Below are 23334 nucleotides of genomic sequence, written 5' to 3'. Positions count from 1 at the left end.
AGGATGGGCAGCGTGTGTGTTTTTTGCTACGCACATTTTGTGTGTACGTGTGGGTACATGCGCCTTTCGTGTGTTGGCATGCCAGGCCAATCATTTTGCAGCAGGGGGATCAAATTCATTCATCGTCAAATAGCCACTGGAGCACTGCTTCTTTTGTTATGACTTCATCTGTAAAATGTTTTTTCCACCACAAAACTCCATATGCTGTTTGTTCAGAAAGCATAATCTGGTTCTGTGTCATAACTACAGCCACAAATTATAGTTACCGCGACCATCAAGCTTTCCCCAGTGCTGCATACCCAACCCCATGCCTGAGGCAAACAACGCTTTCCTTCCATTCAACCTTCCAATAGCCCGTTCAGCTGGAGGAAATTGCACTTACACGCCATAAAATTAGAAAGATCACAGACACGACAAATCGAGAAATGAATGCCACTAGGTGAGACAAAAAAAGTGGGATACAGTTTTATAAAACTTCCTTGGAAACGTGTCTCAGCCTTACTGAAATTCACCAGATATAACCAGCTCAGTGTTGGACATGTTTGCTGTACTGTAATGATAATAACATATATTTCATTATTAATGAGGTGTCATGCAGGACAATGGAAACGTTTTTAAAATCATAATTTAAAATTGGTTAAATTCAACCTATTCTGTATAAATATATAGCACCAAACAAACCTAAATGTTTCCTCAAGTCTTCCGAAATACATTCAGGGACCAAATTTGAACTAACAGAGCTAAATCTTTCTAACCAGTATAATATTTCGTCAATGGATGGTGACCGGGTGTTTGATACCAAACAGCTACATGGTACTTTGGTTCTACAGTGGTTGATGATGATGATGATAATAATGTATTTTCATGCTCTTTCAAGATTTGGAGGTGCACAAACTGCCACAAACTCTGTGCAGGAATTAACTTTTCCTTTTCATACCTCTTTCTAAAGCTCTTGTGATTATGGTTGTATATACTTACTTTACATTGCCAACCACCTGTCTGCAGGCTCCTTCTGACACCCAACCACAATATGGATCTCTGGATGCTATACAGGACCTGCAAATCAAACACACACACACACTCGTCATGTTGTATACTGGAAGCATTTTCACCTCTTACAGGGAAGCTGTAGAGGGACTGTTTGTTAATGAATGACGATTTCATGAGCTGGCATTAAACTTACTTCTTGCATCTTCCGTGTCTTTCACAACGAGACAGTGGCACTTTAACCACACAGGAGGAAAAAGCAACCCACAGAGCGTGACTCTTGCTGTCTATTTGCATGCCGATGATACGCTTGTCCTCCACACCGTCTATGTTGCACCTAGAGGAAACAGAGAAGAACACAGAGAAGAGGATAAACGACAAGGACTTGTGTTTTTTAGGGACAAAGTCTAGTAAAAAAAAGCTGGTGAGGGGAGATGTGAGAGATCACAAAATGAGATTTAACAGTTCATTTAAAGACAAAAAAAAGGAGAAAGATTGACATGTGGTAGACAAACTGTGAGGTCAGGGAACGCAGAGATAATGGTCAACTTGAGAACATAGGGTCAGGAACAGAGTGGGAGATAAAGTGAGATAAAGAAGGGGATGATACAGATACAACTGATACATGGACAGATGGGCACTGTGAGCAGTCAGCAACAACACTGCACTTAACTGTAAAACCCAGTAACATAACTCAGCCCCCTCCTCCCCCCACACGTCCATTCCTCCATCCCCGCTAGTCTGTCTCTTCGTCCCCATAGGAGCACATTTTGATCCCTATGGGCGTGTCAAGCATTTTTCTACCCCTTATCTCCATCCGGTGCCCTCTCCATCGCACCATCCAGCTCCTGGGATTTAATCTCCCCTTCGCAGCGCTCTGCTCCTGCATTATCTCTCTCAATTAGGGCTTAGAGTACATCTACACTGGGTAATGCACGACAGTCAGGCCTGTTCTGATCCAGCCAGCCAGGAAAGCAGGCAAAGTCACTTACTGCATGCGACTAAAGCCAGATGGCCAGCAACAGACGAATGCTCGGCTTCAGCCATAGACGCAGAGAAGACACAATGAGGGGGAGACGCCGAGGGGACAAGAAGAAGATACAGCAGGGCGAGAGAAAGAAAAGGAAGGGCCTGCCCTTCGTCTCCTCCATACGGCTCGTCACATGGCCGCAGCATGTTGGATAACAAACAGTGGTAACCTTGAAAGCCCTCCTGTCAAGTCCTCCGTCCCCTTTTCTTCTTCTTCTCAGTTGTCTAACCCAATAATGTATTTTCAGCTCTGCTTCTTTCCATCTCTTCTCTCTGGTCTTTACCACTCCCTCCTCTGTTTGCACTGCAATTCGTTCCCCCTCATCCATTACTCCTTAACTAAATATTTGTTTTGGCAGGGTCATACTGTGGTTGATTTTTCCTTATTCACCTCTAATCCAAATACACAACAATGCTCAACTCGCTCACTCCACTATACACAGCTCCTACGTCCATACAAGCACCAACAGCCGTGTAATGTATTAGCGAGAGAGTGCAGGGCTGCTCTGAAGACAAACACAGGCCCCAGAGTGTGGGTGCATGTGTGTTTCCTTTAATCAACCATCATTTTGGAGGAGCTGGGCTCCACTGTGGTTGGGAACCACAGCACTACATTATCCAGAGCCTTAGGGTCTATGTCTTTAATTTTGTAGCTGCGGTTGGGCAGAGTGTAACCTGATAAAACTCTTTTAAATGATAGAGTAGCCATCTGGTTGGCTGGCTTCACCGTATAGCTTGGGCCGGGGGAATTGATTGGTACTGATGGAGCTGGTGGGTTGGCTGAGCTGGGAGATGGTTGGAAACATGCAAAATAGCACATACATACTCTCTCGAAGCACACGTATGTAACAACTGCAGCATTTTCCATTTGTAGCAACTGTATCTATGTGTTTCTTTATTCCTATCCATCTCTCTCGGATACACCCAGAGCTACTTACTTGTCAGGGTTGTAGACGTTGAGCTCCTCCAGAAATAGGCTATGATTGAGGAAGCCATTGTTCATCTTGGCCAGGAACTTGAGGATGATGCCTTTCTCAGACCCCAGGAAGACCACTGTGTTGTTTTTATGGGGACCCGCCTCATTGTCCACGGCGATACGGGTTAGACGATACCTGGATGAGGAACACAGAGTAAAATCAATCAACCAATTAATAAGTCGAATAGTTTGTTTAATAGAGGAACATGTTTGTGCATCAGATGTAGCTGTAAGAGCAACAGATGGGGAGGAAGAACACCAGGAGGGATGGAAGGTAAATCCCAGTGCAGTGAGTTCTCTACTGGACCATATTCAAAACATTTGCATCAATAAAAACTACTAGTGACCTGTAAAGATAACAGAAAAAAGAACAACAAAAACAGGATATATTTAAAATGATTTCTTAAATGATAATTCTGATCAGTCAATCAATGTTGCTTTTATCATTCACATCAGATGTCTAAAAGACAATAAGCAGCAGCAGGGGAGATTACACTCTTATTATTAATCTCATTAGCTGATTGTCATTTCATTAGAAACTCAGCCAGATTGCCATAAGGCATGTCAGGTGGTTCTTCAAACAAAGACATTACGAAAAGTTGCTCAAGCAACAGACAATAGTTGTGAACGCTACTTCCGCTTTGAATTGACGCCAGCTGATCTCACAGTTTGGCTCCGCACAAGGTGGGTCTGCATAAAACTAATTTTTCCTTTTAATATCTGTTAAATAAATAACAAGCATATTCAAGTTAGCAAATTACACCTCTACTCGACAGTGTTTTTTATATTGATGCCTAATTGTGGGTGTTACAAGTAAAATGCAGATAAATCAAACAAAAAGGCAATTTGCTTTGACCGTCTGATTTCATTGCCAAACAGATGCTGAAATATATCTATCAATTAGTTTTCTTCAAGTTAGCAAAGAGGTACATGTCTGCTCACCAATGTTTGTTATGTAAATACTGTTTTCATGAAAGATAAAACATAAGATCTTATCGGAAAGTGTAGGAAGTTCACCTTTTCCATCATTAACGGTTTCCTGAGTGTTCTCTGTGTGAAAATGGGTAAAAAGGCACCAGGTGGTAAAATACTTTTTTTTTTTTTAAGTGATGAATATAAATATTACCTTACTACAGTTTACACTAAGTCAAATAAAAAACAAAGCATAGTCCCCCAGTCCCATTTCCCTTCTGTTTTCTTAAAAACTCTCTCTAAAAATGATCTGTGTGGTTTTATCCAATCAACAATAACAGCAATCTAAAGGTCTAATGTGGTTTTGATCCTCTCAAGCGTAACAGCAACTCCACGGACTGTGTCAATGGGATTTGATCCCAGCGAAATAATACAATCTCAAGGACTAAGACATTCACTGTCTTTTCTATTCAGGATAATAGAAATCTCAAGAGGAGGATTCTTCAGAGTGTCTCCCCCCTTTATTTGATTCATTGTGCCCAGCCAGCTGAGGTCCGTGCCACAGCACAGAGAGTCTCAGGACAGAAAAGGCTTTCTAAAATTTCCAGCAGATGCTCTTGCAGGATATTAGGGTGTCCTACCCATAGCGTAACGAGGCTCAAACCCTATTTCTAATTTCTTTTCCAGTTGTCTTCAGCATAAGAACAATATTTCACTTCAAGACTTGTTACAGATGTTTTAAAAGTCTACTCTGTGTCCACCACATGTGCATTCATGATGCTTTTTAAGCTTACATAATGCTTTTAACGACTGCCTCTGACTTTCATACAAGGTTTTACTCACTGTGGTGTCATTTCAAATTAGATTTAAAAAATCTGATTGCTGATTATGCAAAGACTGAAACACTGCTTTATTTATAATATGACCTTATGATACAGTCCACTAATGAACAGAAAAAGTTGTAGGGATAGCCTTGATGAAAGCTGTTCATATTCTGACTAAGTCAGTATGTAGGTCAGACCTCAGCAAAGTAGCAGCAAGATATGATATGACACGAATAATTTGTAAAACATATGAAGGATTCTTTATATAGCTTAAAGAGATGTTATCACCGCTGAGGTTTGTCAAGAGTCTGACAAGCAGTCCAAGCCATAAATCCTTCAAAACTAGCTCCACATAAAAAAAAAAGAAAGATTTTTACTTTCTACCCAATGCTCTGTCAGCTAGTTTTGCCCTGCTGATGGGATGGTGGTGCACTGTCGTATTCCCCTAGAGGTTGACTGAAATGTCTGTGTAGTGTAACTAAAACCCAGACAGACCTTTATGATCAAATGGTATCAGCCACACTGCACTGGCTTTTGGGAAATAGGCTCAATTCCAAAAAAACCCTAGAGAAAACCCAACCACAGAATAAAAACAAACTTAAATCCTCCCTTTGAAATAACCTCAAAGAATTTTAACCAAAAAAAAGCAACAAAGACTACAGTTAAAATCATAATAGCTGAAATCCTCTTCTTTAATAAAGGCTCATAGGTGTAAATGTGAAATTACTTGTTGCAACATGAAGACAGTCATCACTGAGAATTCAAAGTTACTTCACCACCTCACTACATGGTCACTGTGGGAGAATGATAGTATAGTGTAGATCGGTGTTTCCTCTACTGCAGCGAAAATAGGTCAGCGGCTGGTTTGTGGTGGAGTACTACTGTGTTTTAATGAGCTGCCTGGCTCTCTGAGCAGCACTTCACGTAATTATTGTCCTGGGCTGAAGAGGCTCATAGACCTCTGATGACGACAGCCTTCGCAGTGTGTAATACTTACCGAACCATAGTCTTGAGGAACCAGGGCCTGTTAGCAATGGAGGGCACAGCCTCGTCCATCAGCGGATGCATCTTAATGAAGTTGAGTGTGTCGTCGGGGAACTCATTGGACACTTTGTACCTCTCCATGGATGGAGTGCCGGCACAGCTTCCAGGCCTGGAAATGAAGAGCAGGGAGAGGAAGGTGATGAGGAAGGAGCATGATGTGAGAGAAGAAAAGGCGACCAGAAGGAGGAAAAGTATAAAAGACAAACTGTTACATTGACTGCGGGGGGAAAGACCAATTTTTCATGGTCTGAACTCCAATAGATGAGAAAAAAGTTCTGTTCCCTAAAATCAATGAGAGTGTAGCTTTAAATTACTAAACTCTCATTCCAAGAGGCTTTGGTCAGAGCAAAGGACATAAGATGTCTTCTTTTCTTTACACTCAGGGTAAGGCACTGAGACATTCTATCTATCTGATCCTTTTACAGGGAGAGGGTGAGCTGCTTGTAAAAGAGAAGCTGCTTTTGATAGCATATCCCCTTTGCAGGCATCTCACCTCTGAGAGCTTGTAAAACCCCTTTACTGCATGGTCTTTGATACCCTGCCATACCACATAATCCACATCAGATCCTAGAAATATTAGTCAGATGGCCACTGAATGTCTGACACTCACAACATGTAAGGGGCAGACCCTAAATCATGCAAGCATGTGTAGTCAGGAGAAGTGTGTTCTTCCTTTATGGAAATCATCATTTGCTGTGTAGGCATGACTACAAAGAGAATTTAATAATGAAGAGAAATGCCTCAGCCTTCCTCTGCATTCGCATGTGTACTGTGTCCAATTTGATTTAGTTTTTGTAATACATGTAATCCTAAAGTGAAGTGCAACAGTATAAAATCTATAATGAAAACACTTTTTTAACCATTCAAGGTGACCTGAAAATGTAAAAAAATCCTTTTGACAGATGGGTTCCAGGCAAGTGAACCTCCAAACTGATATTGGTAAATGAAGTGGTGGCATTTGTAAAACCATTTGTCAAGAGAAAGAGACAGTAACAGCGAGTGCTATTGCATTTTCTGGTGTGTCTGGGGACATACGGAGAGCAGAATGAAAACAGACATGACTTAAATATGAAAATCTGTAAACGATTCTGCATGAGAGTGTAACACATGGAGGAACAGTCTGCTGCAGGACCAGACCTAAGTGGCATTGTTACAACTCCCCGTCTGTTTGCCTGTAGATAAAAGGTTTGAACGCACCAGAGGAAGGAAATGAAATCAATCGCATCAGTCGCTGCAGAAACAACAGTACTTACATCTGATCATTGCAACATCTGACCTTGTTGAACATAAACAACTCATTAAATGCTAATTGAGGGAAGTGGGTGAACTCATACATATACACTTAGTCACACGCTGCATGTAGATGAATTCAAAGGCGTTCCACTGGTGAGGAACTGCCTTTGCAGCCATATGGCAACACACACACACACACACTGACGCACACAACAATTATCATGGCCCAGATCTTTGTAGTAAATCTGTTTTTTTGTTTGTTTGTTTGTTTTTTTCTTTTTTCTGGAGGGTAGTAGAGCAGCGTAGTGCACTAATTAGCAAGCAATAGGTTGGAGATTGATCAGGCTGGTATATTTGTGGAATTAGCCAGCCATCTGTAAAATGGTCTCATGCTTCATTTTGTGATACCGAGTCCTCCTTTGATGCAGCTGCATGTGGGGGAGAGAGGTGGGTTAGGGCTGCACCTGTGAAAACACTTTGTGAGCGTACGGTATGTGGGTGCGATGCAATGTGACACAGGATGTGTAATCCCTGAGTGAAAGATTGAAAAATGACGCAACGTGATTTAAAAATGAAAATATAAGTGGTCTATTGATTAGGGAGAATATAGTGTATCTGCGTCTGTGGGTGTGAGACATTGAAGTCGGGAAAAGACAAACTGTGTGACTCAGTGTATTGTGTGTGCAACTGAGCTAAATCCCACGTGTGCATGTATGTGTGTGAGCTGTGGTTAATTGACTGGTGTTGTACCTTGGCTTGGGAACCTTCTCTTCAGGAAAAGGCGTCCAGGTGGAGTCTGGGGATTTCTGCTCTTTGAAACGCCCTGTGAACGCGTTGGCCACCTCGGCCATGTCGTAGGCACACACTGCAGAGCCTGGAATACTGCCACACACACACACACAAAAACCCCACATAAACAATCCCCACAGCTGAACATATAAAAAGAAACATATTGCCAAGTCTGGACTATCAACAGGAGACAGAAAAATGGATTTACAGTCCCTCTGTTGGAGGGGGTTAAATCCCTTGTGGCTTGTTCATTTTGGCTGTTGCATGTTTAGACTGGATGATACACCCAAATTTAAAGATTACAGAATAGGTGACAATTTCTTTATTCTCATATCCCTTACTTATTTTCACTTACTTTCACTTATTTAAAAAGAATGTAGTATAAACCTCCATTCATTTAGTAGAAGCATTCGTTTGGCACGCCAAGCCTCATGAGGACAACATTCCCTAAACCTCCCCTCTAAGACTGAGCTTCACCAAAAAGCCTCGAGGCATCAAAGTTCATCACAAGTCCACTGTTGGGCAAGAAATATGGGAGACAGATTATCTTATTATTGCTATTCATTATAAGGGGGAAAACACCCATCTTGTGATAGCAGCAGACAGCGCTGTCTTCTTTCCATCTGAGTGGAATCATTGCATAGTAGATTGCTGAGTCACTTTCTATTTTTCCCGCATCTGCTCTCAGAAATAAAAACTAAGAATAGTTTATTCTTTATCAGACTTTCAGAGAAATCTTAATCTCTCTCTCTATCTCTCGGCCAGCTGGATTTTATAGCTGTTGCATCATGGGTTAAACTCATCATCTAGACTTTAGGGAGACAGAATACACAAGGGCAGTATTATCGAGTACAAGGTCAGAGAGCTGTTAATTCTCGGCGTGGCTCCTAAATTACAGTAATTGCCCTCTGCATTGGAAATGTACAGAAAGTTAGACAGTCATATGTCTGTTTACACCGGGCTGATAACAAGACAGATAGATGGTAATGTTGAGTGAGCCAGCCCGTTAGCAAGTGAGCCAGACATCCAGACAGACAATTAAACGACACCAACCCTGAGTGCCGCCTACAGTCTGAATGTGCTCCCTCTAATTTCACCCCATGACTATTAAATGGAAAATTAATGCCAGGATCAAAACCAGCGCTTATAGAAATTTTCAGAGGCACTGCTTCATTGGGTTTTAATGTCCATTAACCATGCTCAATTGCATTGTCACAAGCAATTGTCTTATCTGCTAAAAAGCAGCCATAAAATGGAAAATTACAATATGTGCGTGCTATCAGCCAAGCTCTATGGCTGCGCGGTAATTTTCAATTTAGATATCAACTCCCTATGAATATGAAAGCAGCTCTGAATATGAATTGTAAAGGGGAAAATAAGATTAAACAGCTGCATGTCAAAAGGGCAGCAAAACTGTTTTGACAGAAGATGTTAATGTTGACCCAGTCTCAGGAATTACATGGCGCCCAGTGGCACAGCAGGAGCACGCACTGCTTGCTCTATGTTAATGTCATAGTGTTGATAAATTAAAAGTATTTCAAACAGAGAAACATAATGAGATTAAAAAATGGAAGTGCTAAACTGTTGTTCACACCTCATTCATAAGATGAGGAGAACAGCTGATTAAAAACAATCTCATCAATTCACTTCAGTCTGTTGATTTCTCAGTGCTTCAGCACGTTTTTTTTGTTCTTCGCCGTACCTGTTGTAAGGTGTGGAGAAAGTGGCCATCACTACATCCCTCCCACTGATGTGTATGACATCAGTCACAGCCTGCAGGATGTTGAAGTAGAAGTGGGAATCACCAGGGATGGAGCAGTTCAGTCGAGACTTGAGGAAGGAGGTCCACTGTTTCTCCAAGACACGGGGCGAGCCACCGCGGTCATTCTTGCAAACCCTCGCCACACGGGGAAACACCACCTGACCAAGACAAAGCTGCAAGGTTACATTTAAATAACTCAATACAAAACATGTCACAAGTCTCTATAAAGTTCAAACATGAACTTCTACAATCACAAGCTTGTAGCTGCTGGATGGATTTCATGCAGAATGACTAAAAGCTCTATAAGAGCTACTAAATAGTGGTGAGATCTGAATTAGATTTCTAGCAGCAGTACCCACCATAGACCGCCACAGAGTCTTAATCTAACGTTTCATCACTTTATAGCAAATTAAAGAAACGGAGCGGTAAAATTGTGTGTTTGATATGATGTTGAAGAGTCAGCACCTGGCAACTGAGAATTTAAAGTATACATCTTCAAATGGGAGCCGGAGCTGTAATTACAACTGTGCTGTAAGATCACGTAGCCAGTATTGTAATTAGTTGTTGTCACACTATACTTAACAGCAATAAATCTAACCCCGACCTGAAACTGCAACCTAGAGTAAACAGTGTGAATGGGAGTTAACATGCATTTAAACCAGATCCCTGTAAACACACCCACAGACAATCACACACACACCCTCACCCATGCATGCACCACAACCCACTTCTTCCTCACTCTTATACAAGCATGGATGGATGTAGAAAGCACGCCATTCCAACTAAGAAAAATACACACACCGTCACAGAAAAGCCTGCACAGTCCTGTTGACTTTGAGATTATAGAGCAGCGAGATTACAGAAACTGTATTACACAGAACAGGTGAGACTGTCAAGTTGAATGTGGAATTATGTCGGCTTTGCATATTGCAGTTCAGCGTGTCACAGTCCTACTCCCAGCAGATAGCTGACTGCTGGATTATCTGTGTGTTACTTGGGGCACAGACACACACATGGTAAAAATACACACCCGTACATATACGGATCCCTTACGCTGAGCAAATACCTTAATCAAAGCTTGTTAATTCACTTGTGTAATGAATTTTTTTTTTTTATCCTTTTGCAGTTTCACGATAACAAAGTAACAACCCGACAATAAAACTGAAGTAAACACAGTCCTGACACAGGAAATTTATCAATTTGCCATGAAGCACAGACGACAGTTAAATTGTCACGGCTAGGGCATTCTTCTGTATAATAATGAAGAGATATCATTTACTAAATGTTAAATTGCTCTCTGCACCATCAGTTCTACTACCACATGCATAATTATACTGACATTGCTTTCAAAACACCCAGCAGATTGAGCGGCTTGATCTGTATTCATGCTCCGTATAACACATGCCTGTCACTTCTGGCAGGGAATCCATTATTGCAGTGTTTTCTCGTTACCTCTGCTCTGTTCTTGTCTTATCCCCTCTCTTTCTAGCACTCGCCTTACTCCTAAAAAGACATATTGAGTGATGGATTTCCATAATGTATTTTCTACTACCCGATATACAATTTAACTTTTTTAGGTTAGGGTCCAAAACCGTACTGAGGGGATTAATAGAAATGTCACGCGCTGTCCCCCTGGAGTAAAACCTGGGAAAAGCCTGTTTGTTCTTCGGCCTTTCCACTTCCAAGGCGTTTCTTTTCTCGCAAACACTTGGGTGGAATTCCTCTTGGGAAATATTGAGATGATAGGTCAAATGGGACTATTGCCGGACAGATGTGGAGGTGCAATTCAAGCTATATATTTAGACTTCAAAATGGGATCTCCAGGCATCCACAAATTCTTCCTTTTGAATCTATTTTAGGTCCTGCATCCTGCCCAGTGTTTATCTATTGCAAAAAAAAAACTACTTTTACAGCTCCTGAAAGCCTCCTTCCAGTTATGTGATACATCCATATCCTGTTAGTTTCCTCAGGCGCTTCCTGATTCGCCCCAGTAAATAGGAAGTCACCTCTGATTAGGGTTCAAACAATAGCAGAAGAATAGGGTCTGTGCTCACCTTTCCCATTGTGTTGTACTCCATAGCAATTTCCCGAAAGAAGAAGTAGATGAAGTCCCCATAATCGACTGCCTGGACAAAGTAGGGCTCTGCAGGAGGGTAAAATATATAATAAAATATGAATCAAAGTGGCATTTAGCCGTGACAAAACAGTTCTGACACCATATTTCACAGTAAACAGACTGAATATCTGTCATATTATGCAGAAAAGCACCGACTGTGAACCTTGAGTGCCTCGATCTATCATCCATCATATCAATGAAACTATTTGCATGCAAGGAAAGAAGGATCTCTCTATTGAGTTTTGACAGGCTGGACTTGTTTCTGACTGCTTGTTTCTCCCCAGGGCAGAGCAATTTCCTGGCTACATCAACTGTGCCAGGGCAGGTTGGCAAAATGACTGCGTCAAACAGAGCGTGTAGCATTAGCATAAGTGGCCCCGCTCTTCATACCTAGATTCAGTCACACAGGTGCAAAGGCACGTATGCACATAAATCATAAATCAATACAACAGAAGCATATGGCGAGTCGTGCATGTCCAAAGTAGTTTGTGTTTCAACTTGTCAGTCAGCTTGATGCTTTTCCAACATAGGGACTTTGTTTGTGTGTCCCATACTCACCTTTCAGCCATTTAGAGTCATGTTTGACAGTGCGCAGAGTCGGGCTGTCTCCTAGGCTACGATAGATGACTGCATCGATCGCTAGGAAGTCTGTTACGGTGGCCGAGTATAGCTTGCCATCTGGAGAGGGAACACAGAGATGGAAAGAGCAATAATGAGGAAAGATGGAGATAGAGAACAGAGAATGAAGAAAGAGAGACAGAGAAAGCCATAATGGAAGAGAAAAGGGTGAAGAGAGTGACGTAAAGTCAAGAGAGAAACACGTAAAGCCACTCGGAGATTCCTGTGCTCTGTGGCTGGATACACAAACACATTTCAGATGGCTCGGACCTGGAAAATGAATGAATCACACAAACCAAAGAGAGTCTCTGATGGACAACAAAAAGGCAGTACACACACTTAAACATGCTGCACATTTGTAATTGCTCACTCTCGCAAACACACTTCAAAAGCACAAACCAACACCGCAGAGCTGCGTGCACACACACACACACACACACAGTGTGAGGACGCCACACGAGCCCACAGTTACAGTACACACTTACATGCACGAACACACACACACACACACGCGCTTCATGAACAGAATCCACCGCCAGCATGACCTCAGCCTGCCTTGACAATAACCACAGTGGAAACTCAAACTACATAATTGAAAGGATAGCAGTGAGGGGAACTCTCTTGATTACTCAGTGCTTCCAGTTTCTTCCAAGAAGCTCTGCTCCGCATTAACTGGTCAAGCGAAGCATTCCTCCTTGGCATTAAACAGGCAGGGACAACTCATTAATACTGTCATAAATTGTCCTACAGTACGTATGAACTGGGACTGGATGTCTTTAGCAGTCTGTGGGTCTGTTGCATCAGAAAAAATCACACCCCACCAACGGAAAGCTGACTCATTCTGGTCCCATCCGTTTGTGACTTACTTTGAATCTCGTGCACATTCATTTCAAAAGCGAACGAGAGGCGAAGAGAGACAGATGATTCTGTTTTTGTCTGTTGCCACAGTACTACTTATGTGTTTCCAAACAGCCCTATTAAGCAGCAAATTCCTGACACTGAGCAAATGTGGTCGCATCGATGATTTGCTCTTGTGCACATAACACAGATTGTCTCTCGCTCTTGACATGTTGTCGGAGTACTGCCATTAGAGTAAACCACAGGGTATTAAGAACAATATTTAATACAACCACAACTAATCCTCTCGCTCAAACAGACTCAACCTTCCCATCTAGTTCAAACATGTTCCAATGTTTAATAAGTGCGGATAGGAGAAAATAGGGATTAACGTCTTTTCTCGTGCCACTCGACGAGCAGTAGTATCTCATATGTCTCATCTGTTTTCACCTCACAGAAACTTGTGAAGTTGCACTAATGTTAAGCCACAGCACAGGGGTTGAAGATCGACAAATGTTTTGGATAAAACACACACACACACACACACACACAGGTTTCTTACCTGCAAAGAGGGCAACATTGGCGTGCTTGGCATCATACGGACAGCGTGCCATCCCGCTGATCTCCTCTCCCAGAGCTTCCAACGTGTCCGTCTAGGGGCGCAAATGAGGTGAAAGGTCAGCTCGATAGGGGTTACAGAGTTAAAACAATTCAGTGTTGTCAAACAAACAATGGGCTTGAAATACAACTTAGACAGGAAATGTTGGATCCCAGCTGGAGGAAAAGATCCAGAAAGGAAAATAAGAACCATGCTCACATATCAAAACAACGTCGAGCTGAAGGCACGTCTAAAAATACTATGTTAAAGTGGATAGATATGGTGTGAGCCATAATAATATACTCTCAAAAAGCTGTGGTGCCCAGCCGCGGAGCACGTCTGTCTAACTCTGACCTCAACTAATATTCCATGGATACCACTCTGGTGTCCTACTGAGAGCTGTCAAAGCAGCCCATCTGGGAGTATCTGGGGAAGTGTTTCAGAGGGAGATTTTTAAAAGAAAAAACTTTTATTTTCTACAGCAATGTGTTTCACAGTATGGGTGAATGTGGTTTTCTTTTCCTCCTGCCATCCTTTACCCCTCAACTGGTGTTTAAGAACAGAAAAAAAACCTTAAGACAGATCTTTAACTAATTACTTATGTTTTTCTCCTGCCCTGATTTCTAAAATCTGCGATTTTGCTATGAAGAGAAAATAAATGGACTGAAAAAATGGGTGAGCTCACATCCCTCAGCACGGGGGGTGAGAATTTGTTTACTGAACCACAGTCGTTTTTGCATTGCATCAGTTGTTATTATATATTATTGCAGCATAAGCTTGTTTTGTGCAGAGAGCCTTGACTTAGACAAGTAAATCCATGATTTGGAATATTTTGAAAGAAATCCCAGGTTTAATGTCAAGGCTTTCTCATCTGGGATTGTAGTTTAGCCAAACATGGTTAATTTATTCTCTCACTAACTTAGATGTCTTGCTGAGCGAGTTTGAGGCCTTGTTCGTGAATCACTGCTGGTCCAGTTTAAGGTTTAGGGACATTAGCTTTATGAAAATGCAATTTAGTTATTCTTGTTTGTGCCCAGTTTAGTTTAAGTGCAATTGATAGATAAGATGTGGGTAAAAGGTCACTGTCATCCCCAGCATGGGTAGGCTCATCTTCCCCACTAGGCCTTAGGACACTCGACACACAAACACACATAAGACAGCAGGCTGCACTGGCCAGCAGCTGAGGTCAGGAAAGATTACTGAACACACTGTCTGCCTGTCCACAGTCACAATCTAGAGTCATTTTTCTTCTGTATCTCTGTTTCTATCTCTCTTTTACTGTACTTCCTCACTTTCTCCCTTTCTCTTGACAAAGACGAGCACAGCTTGCCAAGAGTGCAAACTGCTTACTCCGCCCTTCTGGTCTCTAAACAGGTCATTTTGTTTTCTATTCCTGTCTCGGCGGAAACGGTTATCATCTGCCCACTAAAAAGGTCACACACACACTTCGGCACAACGCTGGAAAAGCCTGCCAGAGAAATTGTTGAGGCAGATTTGGCAGAGAAAATTACAAGTGACCTTTTACAACAAACAGAGAACCACCAGCACCAGTGCATTTCTCGATTTCTCATTTCTCCTGTTCCTTCAGAAATTATAGGAGAATAATATACACAGGCATGCTGCTGTGATTATATATATTTATTAGACAGGGAAGACTGTAATTATGGATAACACTTGGTTAATCATAAGGGATGTGAGCAGCTAAAGGTCAGGTGCGTCCACTGAATTAGAGTGTCTGTGTGTTCAGAGTGACAAGGCGGTTGATCTTGAAACATCAGCATCTTCAGCGTCAGCCACACAAACTAACACAAACGCTCCCTCTTTTCCTGACATGCCACAAACCCACATTCACAATCTGTGCCTCCCATGCCACCCCTCAACCTTCTCAGTTGATTTCACCCAGGCAGTGACCTCTGTCTGCTGGGCTTGGCTTTGCTGTCACTGATATATTCCTGCCGTCTGAACGGAGAAAGACACTCCCAGCCCGGCTGCAGATATACGTATGGCTCGAATCTCCTGTCAAGTTGGCGTGCGTGAGGAAAACAACAGCCTACTGCTGTTAGCCTTGTCTAAAGCAATATTCAATATTTTAGAAAAGTGGCAATAGCAATCCATAAAACTGCTACACTGACGCACAAGATTTTGAAACATTACCATAAAGAAATGTGATGTTTAAACAGCCAGATAGATTTTTTTTTCCTTGTTTGCCAGGCAAACCTTATTATGCTGTCAAATCCACTAGGTAAAAAAAGAAAGAGGTGCTTCATCTTTGTAGAAACACAATTCAAAGTAATGGGAAGGGAACAGTGGGGCTGTTACACTTCGTCGGAGCTGCTTTAACGGCACGCTGTTCTGCAAAGGTCTGCCGAAGAAGCATAGGAGGTGAATGTACAGTAACCTTGGCTCTGGGTGGAGTGAATCTAGATGAATTAATTACTACTACAGCTCATTGGTGTTTTCCATCGGCTATAGGCTAATTAATTAGACAAACACAATGTAGATCTAAAGCATGCCCATCAGGAGTATAATAATTGGTTCAGCAGCAGCTTCGGCACTCAGAGTGAGGGACACATTCGGCTTCTGCGTCTCTGTTAGTTTTATGAGAACTCTTTTATTGCTTTCATTTATCATAGCAGAAAGATTTATGGAAGGACAAACTTAGGGTAAACTGAGCCAGATCCCACATATTAAGTGTTTGCTTTAAACAGTTCCCTTGAAATGTTCCTAATGAGTTTATTTTGAAAGAATAATCATATCTGAGTGCATGTTTACACCGTTCTGTGTCCGACGGTTTGCAGCTGAGTATCCACGCATTTCTTTGTATGCAGTCCATCCACCTGCACAGATGTCTCCATATGTAAAGGTCAAGTGCACAAGTTCACACCTGGGCCAGAAGTGATTGTGTAAACCAAACAAGGACACATCTCACTGGGAGATTAATAGTCATGGCCCATTTCTCTGCAACCTGTTTCTGAGCCCTGAGAGGATGAACCTTTCCTCTGACCACCTTTTACACAGAGTCTTTGCAACTGTTGTAAGAAATATGTTAATTTCACCTGCAGAGGACAAATTGTCCTTATTAATCTGAACATCTAAAATGACTATTTGGAAATAGAGCAAATAGGACAATAATTCCATTACTTACAGTACAGTATGTGTTGGAACTGTTCAGACAGTTATTAATGAGCTTCTACTGTGGAAGACATTGTCTGTCTTTGTCAAACAGTACGTCAATCAAGCAGCAGTATAGAAAAGAGTGTGGATGTGTGTTCACTTTGTAGATTTCAGTAAATTCCTTTGCGAGCATTAACAATATTTCAATAGCAAAGACTCGCAGATGAGTACAGATGAAATTTCCCAGTGCACCTCAGTCTACCAGTATCAAGTCGAGGCTCCATCACCTGCGACCCACGGCCTCCAAGACTCCCCGCTGATTCCCCCCACTTTGCCCCAGCAACAGGCGATGAAACTGACTCCAGTCATATATCAGCCCAGCTGGGTGGGATGTTTATTATTACAACACAGCAAGGGAGTGACAGAGAGAGAAAGCAACAGAGGGAGAGATGGTGGAGTAGGGGGACGCAATGGTGGGGGAGAGGAATTAAGGCTGGCAGAGGATGAGGAGAGAGGGAGGAGGGCAGGACGGTGGGAAGGTGAATACAAGAGAGGAGCGAGTTGGGTCGGGTGCTGTGTAATGCTCAAGGAAAGGACTGTGCCATTGCTGTGCCAAGGTGTCTCTGGGCTTTTTCTCTATGTGTGCATGTGTGTGTGTTTGCCTGCTACCAGATTCTGACTTGGTCACTCTATCAACACAAGGTTTAGGGGAAGGAAAGAAAAACATAAACAGATAGGGAAGGGATTAGACAACAACAATGTGGGTCGCTGCTGATTTGGGTGTGTGCCCTCCTTGCCCCCTCTGTCTCTCTCCACCTTTGCTCCCCATCACTCCCTCCATCCCTCCCGCTTGCCTTTGCAGCACTGTTGATTAATGTGGGATGAGGCTGGCCCCGAAACAGAAGCTCTTTTCAGTGCTGTCACACTGGGGAGATGGAGAGGCAAACTGTGGCCAAGGTGGATTTAACCACAAACACACACACACACACACACACACACATTTGACCAACCAGAGTGGATGAGCCCAGCACGCCATCAAAGGCCTGGTATCTGCCCAAAGAGTCTGCCAGCCTGCCAGCAGTACAGTGTGTGTGTGTGTGTATGACTTTGTAAAATGTGTGTTTTGTATGTTTGCACAGTTGTCAGTGTTTGTAAGGGTCCAAACACATGTGCCTGAGCATTTGTATGCGCATTCGAACGTTTGTATGAAAGCGATCTGTGAACATTTAAAACGCTCTTAATATCTCACTCCTTTGACAGCCTTCTAATCGGATTTCTATCGTGGCATATTGATTCAGTGACTTCCAGATTAAAATTGCTGTTTTATTCAGCTAAACTAATTACGATGTAGTCAGTGGCATTATTTTTTATGAGAAAGAGCAGCTGCAAGCCCAATAAACTGTGTCACAAAATATGCAATTGCTAATTGGACTGAGCAACTTTGAAACATGGAAAAACATTTCAATAAACACTTCTGTTACAGACAGATTTGACTTTTGTCCATTATGCACTCTTTTATATGTTTGCACACTTGGCCATTTGACCAGCCCTCACTGCGTTTTACAACACTTTCCCTCATGCCCCTTTACCTCCACCAGACCTGCAGCGATATCAATGCAGTAAGAGCAAAAACACAAACCTTGAAAACATAACCGGCGGAGCTATAAAAGCTAACCACGCCAGATAAATGCAGAGACATAAATTCCACTTTCGCTGCAGGAGGAGTCAGTCAATTGAAAGACATCCACTCTGTGTGCTTGGCATGCTGAACCACAAAGGCAATGGAGCGGAGATGTCTTGTTTTTCTGGTAAACAGATCTGGTGAACCAAAGCAGAAGAGTGTTCCCCACAGGCCACCTAGATAACATCTCAGTATGCTGTGACCATCACATCTCATCGTAACAAACTAAACACCCTTCAGGACAAACCACAGCCATGTCTGTCTCTCCTCCGGTCTTTCTTACTGGCTGCCCGTCCATCATATTGCTTCTCTGTCTGCTGAATGGCAGTGCATAGTTATTGAGCTGGGTTTGAGCAGATTTTAGGCACAGTATAAGAGTTAGAAAATTAGAATCAGCACCAATCAAAATGGCAATTTTTTCCTCTAGCATGTTTTCAGCTTCTGCCGACGACTTCTGAATGAGCTGTAAAAGCAGGTCTGTTCACTTCTCGCACAAAGCATCAAAAAACATCAGATCTATAACACTAGGGAAGAAAAAAACAGGAACATGTGGAGCAGAAGTTTGAAGACAACCCATCTGCCTTTTATGTTTGTCTTTCTGCCTGCCTGTATGCCATAAAACCCGTGTGGGTTTTTGTGTGTATGTTGTATCATTTGTGCATCTGCTTCCCTGTCTATCTTTTTCCTGACATCTCCATTTTTATCCAAGGAATCAATCTTGATGTTGGTCTACTCTCCTTTTTGACCTGCAGTCATTAAATGCATCCTCACGAGGTTTTTTTTTTGTTTGTTTTTCTTGAAGGAATCTTGAAACTATTTCAGACATGCCGGCATGAATAGCGACTGTTTACAGAAGAAAGCTGAATCTGATTTCAGGACAGCACCTCTACTTGCACTTGAATGTGTGTGTGCGTGTGTGTGTGTGTGTGTGAATGACTGTGTATATAAGAAGGCAGGTAGTTAGGTTTCTCTGCTTCTAACTCAAGCATGTCAAAGTACTCCTGGAGATAGGAGGAGGGCCTGCCGAGTTGTGACAGTCATTCATCAATGTCCATCATTTCATGGCTCAGCCCTACTAAACTCCCACATGGCTGGGATTGAAAAATACCTCTGTTTGTGTATGACAAACACATAGTGGAAAGGAGTTTTAATAGATTAGGTGTGTGTACAGTTTGCATGTCATGGCTTTCACTGAAGACCAAAAGATCACCAAGGAGTATTTTTTTTGTGTGTGTGTGTGTGTGCACAGTATATGTTTGTGTCTGCTCCTACCTTGTAGGTTCGGCAGGAGGGGTTGAAAGCATTTGTTCCACAAACAAACAAGGTGTCATCGTTTTGCTGCAGGAGGACTTTGATGAAATTGTGACACTCATCCTTCAGGGATTGCAGAGGAGGGGGGGGAGGGGAGAGAGAGAAAAAGATGAATGGTGTTTCATGACATCCATGTTTTCTTTAACAGACACCTTGACACTAACAGATTCACTTTGCCTCCTCAAAATTTATGTTCATATGCAACTAAACTGCAATCGCAATTACATTTTTGTAATCAACATAATGCAACGTAATTTTTAAATAAATTAAGCCCTACATTTATTAACAGAAGACAAGTTTCAAGGAGGTGGTTGGGTTGGATGGAGTTCAAGCGCAGAGTCTGATGTGAGGTCAGGCTTATGCAAGAAAAGCACTTGGTTTAGGGTTAGAGAAAAATCATGTTTTGTTTAAATTTCAATAATTTTAATTAACATATTGTGTGTGAAGTGACCCAGCTCACAGTCTCTCCCTGACCTCAACCCAGTGCTGCGATTGCCTGAACCCAATCATAAAAAATATTAATAAAGAGTTACCAAACTAAATGTTGGAATGCAGAAAATAAAATTGGATGTTGTCGATTATATGTTTTGGCACACAAAAATATGTGGTCTGTGTACATTTAATTTACGTATCAATGTATTTGCAACTTGTCATCCATGTTTTGTTAACGTATGGTCATTATGTTACAGAAAACGCAATGGAGTTGCAATTACGTTACCCAAAACATCCTATTTGTGATTTGCAGTTTAGCTGTATGGAAACACAATTTTGAGGAGACTCAATACTAAAACCACATGTGGTTTTAAAACAAATGCTCTTTTTTCTCTCCTATGAATTATAGTGAAGAGCAAGAATAGCAAAAATCAACCTTATAAGCATGAATTGTACTATTGCACTCTTGGTACATTATAAGAAATGTGCAGCAGATTTTTTATGTCACATCCAGCAGCTCTCTAGGACAATAATAGAATCATTATTCATTTTGCACCGTTTTGTTAGAACTTACAGTAAATCCAGAGAAAATGCACTAATACTGCCATTTGATATGAAGATTCAGGCTAAAGTGCTCTATAAATTGAGATAGCAGAACGTTAGATGAACTGCAGGGAGTGTGTTATTGCACCTGCAGGGTCTCCTGTATGTGTGTGTAAGACAGAGAGCACTTGTGTAAAAAAAAAAAAAAGACAAGAGGAAACAGAGAAACTGTGAGTAATTACATCTGTTACAGCCTGCGTTGTATAATGTGTGATTTGCTATAGAAGTGTTTTGTGACGAATAAGGTGACATTTGTTCTATAAATGAAATGAGGGTGTAAGCACAGAGGTTGTATGTTTTCTCTACCTTATGTTTCCCTTTCATTCTGCAAGTGTCCACATCTGCCTGTCTGGACTTCCACGTCAATTTCTGAAAAAAATGAATAAATAAAAGTGAGGAAGAGAGAGAAGGCAAACAACATAAACATTAAAGCAGAAGAAATAAAGTGAAGGCACCATAGAGCTCAATAACCAATCTATACTGTGATCAATAATCATCATCTGAGATTTTCTGCCATCGATTCTCCTCGTGAGACACCTGCTCTGAGGTGAACTTTATTCTAAGGGCTGATTGGTGATCGGTTTACCGCCTTGAACTGCGAAACCTCTGCCATAGAGGAGGAAATACGATACCGACCCTGGATCAGGACAGACTCTGTCCAAGGGCAGATCCCACACTAAAGACAGCTTTTTCTATGCTGCTGAGATGATGACCAACCTTGCACACACACACACACATTTCACGCGCAAAACGCCTTGGCCTGTGGATCACGGCTAGCCAATACCTAACAGTCAGCCACAAACACACAAATGAGGCACAGCTTTGTGGATTGTCACACACACTTAGCAGTCACAGCTAAGATTGATCTGGACTCCAGCCATGCACACATCGCTCACTATCCCTGCCCCGTGTGGCCTGCGGGTCAGCGTGGAGCCTCCGGTTCAGACCGCCGCTTACTTGTCACTGATATACAACATGTTTGGAGCTCAGCCACTGATTAAAGACCCTCAGTCATCAATCAATCTGCGTGTCTCCCACCAGCCTTTCATCTACAGCCTGCTCTCATTAAGACCCACTCACCAGGCTTTGACATTGAAGTGGATGAGGTGAAGGGATGGCGGGTTGTTGTATACACGGGGATGAATTGGGTTTGCATGCATTATGTTAAGGGCAAGTGATGGCAGCGAGGAGTGGCAGGAATGGAGTGGAGAGTGCCTTATTACAGGCAAGGCCCTATGCTTTTTGAATCTGAATATGTACATTGGGCTCTTCTCTGCCGACATTTTCCTCTTTCTTTTTCCTCCTTCCTTCCTTTTCATCTATGCGCTTCCCCTCCACCTGTCCTCGTCTCTCACTTCCTGTACTGTCCTGCAGCTTTCTCTACACACCTTTCAGACCTTGCACTGTCCCACAGATGAGCGTGGATGACGCAGGCAGTTTGCTAGGTGACTGATTGGATAATCTACTTAATGGGTTCACAATGGTGACCCCGGCAAGCTCGCACCCGTGACTTTGTGAGTAAGACCGCTGGCAGGCACATGTATACACACACTGCACGCACCCACGTGCCCACAGTTGCACTCAGGTTATTAGGGTTACGTTGTCAATCACAGTACGGTAAGAACAACACGTCCTCAAAGAGACAGACATCTCACTCACCTTACTGAAAAAGATCTCGTCACTATTGGCAGTGTCCGTGTCCACTGTGTATATGTGATCCCTATGAGCGAAAAAAAAAAAAAGAGAGAGGGAGGGAGAGAGAGAGATGAGACGATAAGAGGTCAGACAGCAGCAGACAGACAAAAATTCAACAAACAATAAACCCATTTCTTTTCTTCCATCTGTTTCCCCCTGCAGGCAACAAACAACGTCTGAAAATGTGGCTCTGTATAAACTTTGTTCAAACTTCAAAAAATGACAATAAACAAAAGGAGGCCAGAGCTATTTGCTCTGTCAGACAGAAACAGTCAACAAAGGTTTAGAGCACAGTGGGGACAAAAGCCTCTTTGTCCCAGAGAAAGGTCCTGGAGGGGAGGGGGGGGGGGGGGGGGGGGGGGGGGGTGGTAAGGGAGGAGAGGAAGGTTGAGACGGGAGGTGCCAAGTCACTCAGAGCTGTTCAGGTCAATTAAGCCTAGTGTTTGAGCTACAGGAAATCTATACTAACACTCATTATAACTCAGACAAGAAGACTTATGTGTGCTGGCCTGGAAATATACAGGCTTCTCCTGTATTACACAGTCCACCCATGCAGGCCTCAGCCGGGCATATGGAACACATAAAACCCACAGGAGTTAACTGCGTTGCAGGCAGACGATCGACTGGTTGACCAGACATGTAGCTTACACCTACTTACTCTGGAGAATTAGGGTGCAAACAGAGAGGTGGTGTTAGTGAAAGAGACAGAGAGAGAAAGGGGTGTGGGGGGGGGATACCTTGTTTGAGGAAGAATCAAAGGTGACTGTGCCAAA

At 42.5% G+C, this 23334-nt stretch overlaps 1 protein-coding gene across 2 annotated transcripts in view; it reads right to left on the bottom strand.

The window, feature by feature from the left end:
* Window positions 1-23334, bottom strand: part of sema6a (sema domain, transmembrane domain (TM), and cytoplasmic domain, (semaphorin) 6A) — a 97217-nt gene that overhangs the window by 22031 nt on the left and 51852 nt on the right. For both annotated transcript variants that reach the window (XM_026342504.1, XM_026342505.1), the window contains exons 4-15: window positions 22526-22586; window positions 21173-21235; window positions 19793-19894; window positions 13690-13780; window positions 12231-12350; window positions 11611-11699; window positions 9497-9714; window positions 7756-7887; window positions 5726-5881; window positions 2955-3128; window positions 1184-1324; window positions 979-1056 (exon numbers count right to left, since the gene is read on the bottom strand). In XM_026342504.1, the coding sequence (XP_026198289.1) occupies window positions 979-1056; window positions 1184-1324; window positions 2955-3128; window positions 5726-5881; window positions 7756-7887; window positions 9497-9714; window positions 11611-11699; window positions 12231-12350; window positions 13690-13780; window positions 19793-19894; window positions 21173-21235; window positions 22526-22586 (1425 nt within the window). The remainder of the gene's footprint in view (window positions 1-978; window positions 1057-1183; window positions 1325-2954; window positions 3129-5725; window positions 5882-7755; window positions 7888-9496; window positions 9715-11610; window positions 11700-12230; window positions 12351-13689; window positions 13781-19792; window positions 19895-21172; window positions 21236-22525; window positions 22587-23334) is intronic.

The sequence above is a fragment of the Anabas testudineus genome, chromosome 9, assembly GCF_900324465.2.
Source record: "Anabas testudineus chromosome 9, fAnaTes1.2, whole genome shotgun sequence".
NCBI classification, from domain to species: Eukaryota; Metazoa; Chordata; class Actinopteri; order Anabantiformes; family Anabantidae; genus Anabas; species Anabas testudineus.
Note: the sequence above shows the minus strand (reverse complement) of the source record. Positions and strands in the feature narration are given on the sequence as shown.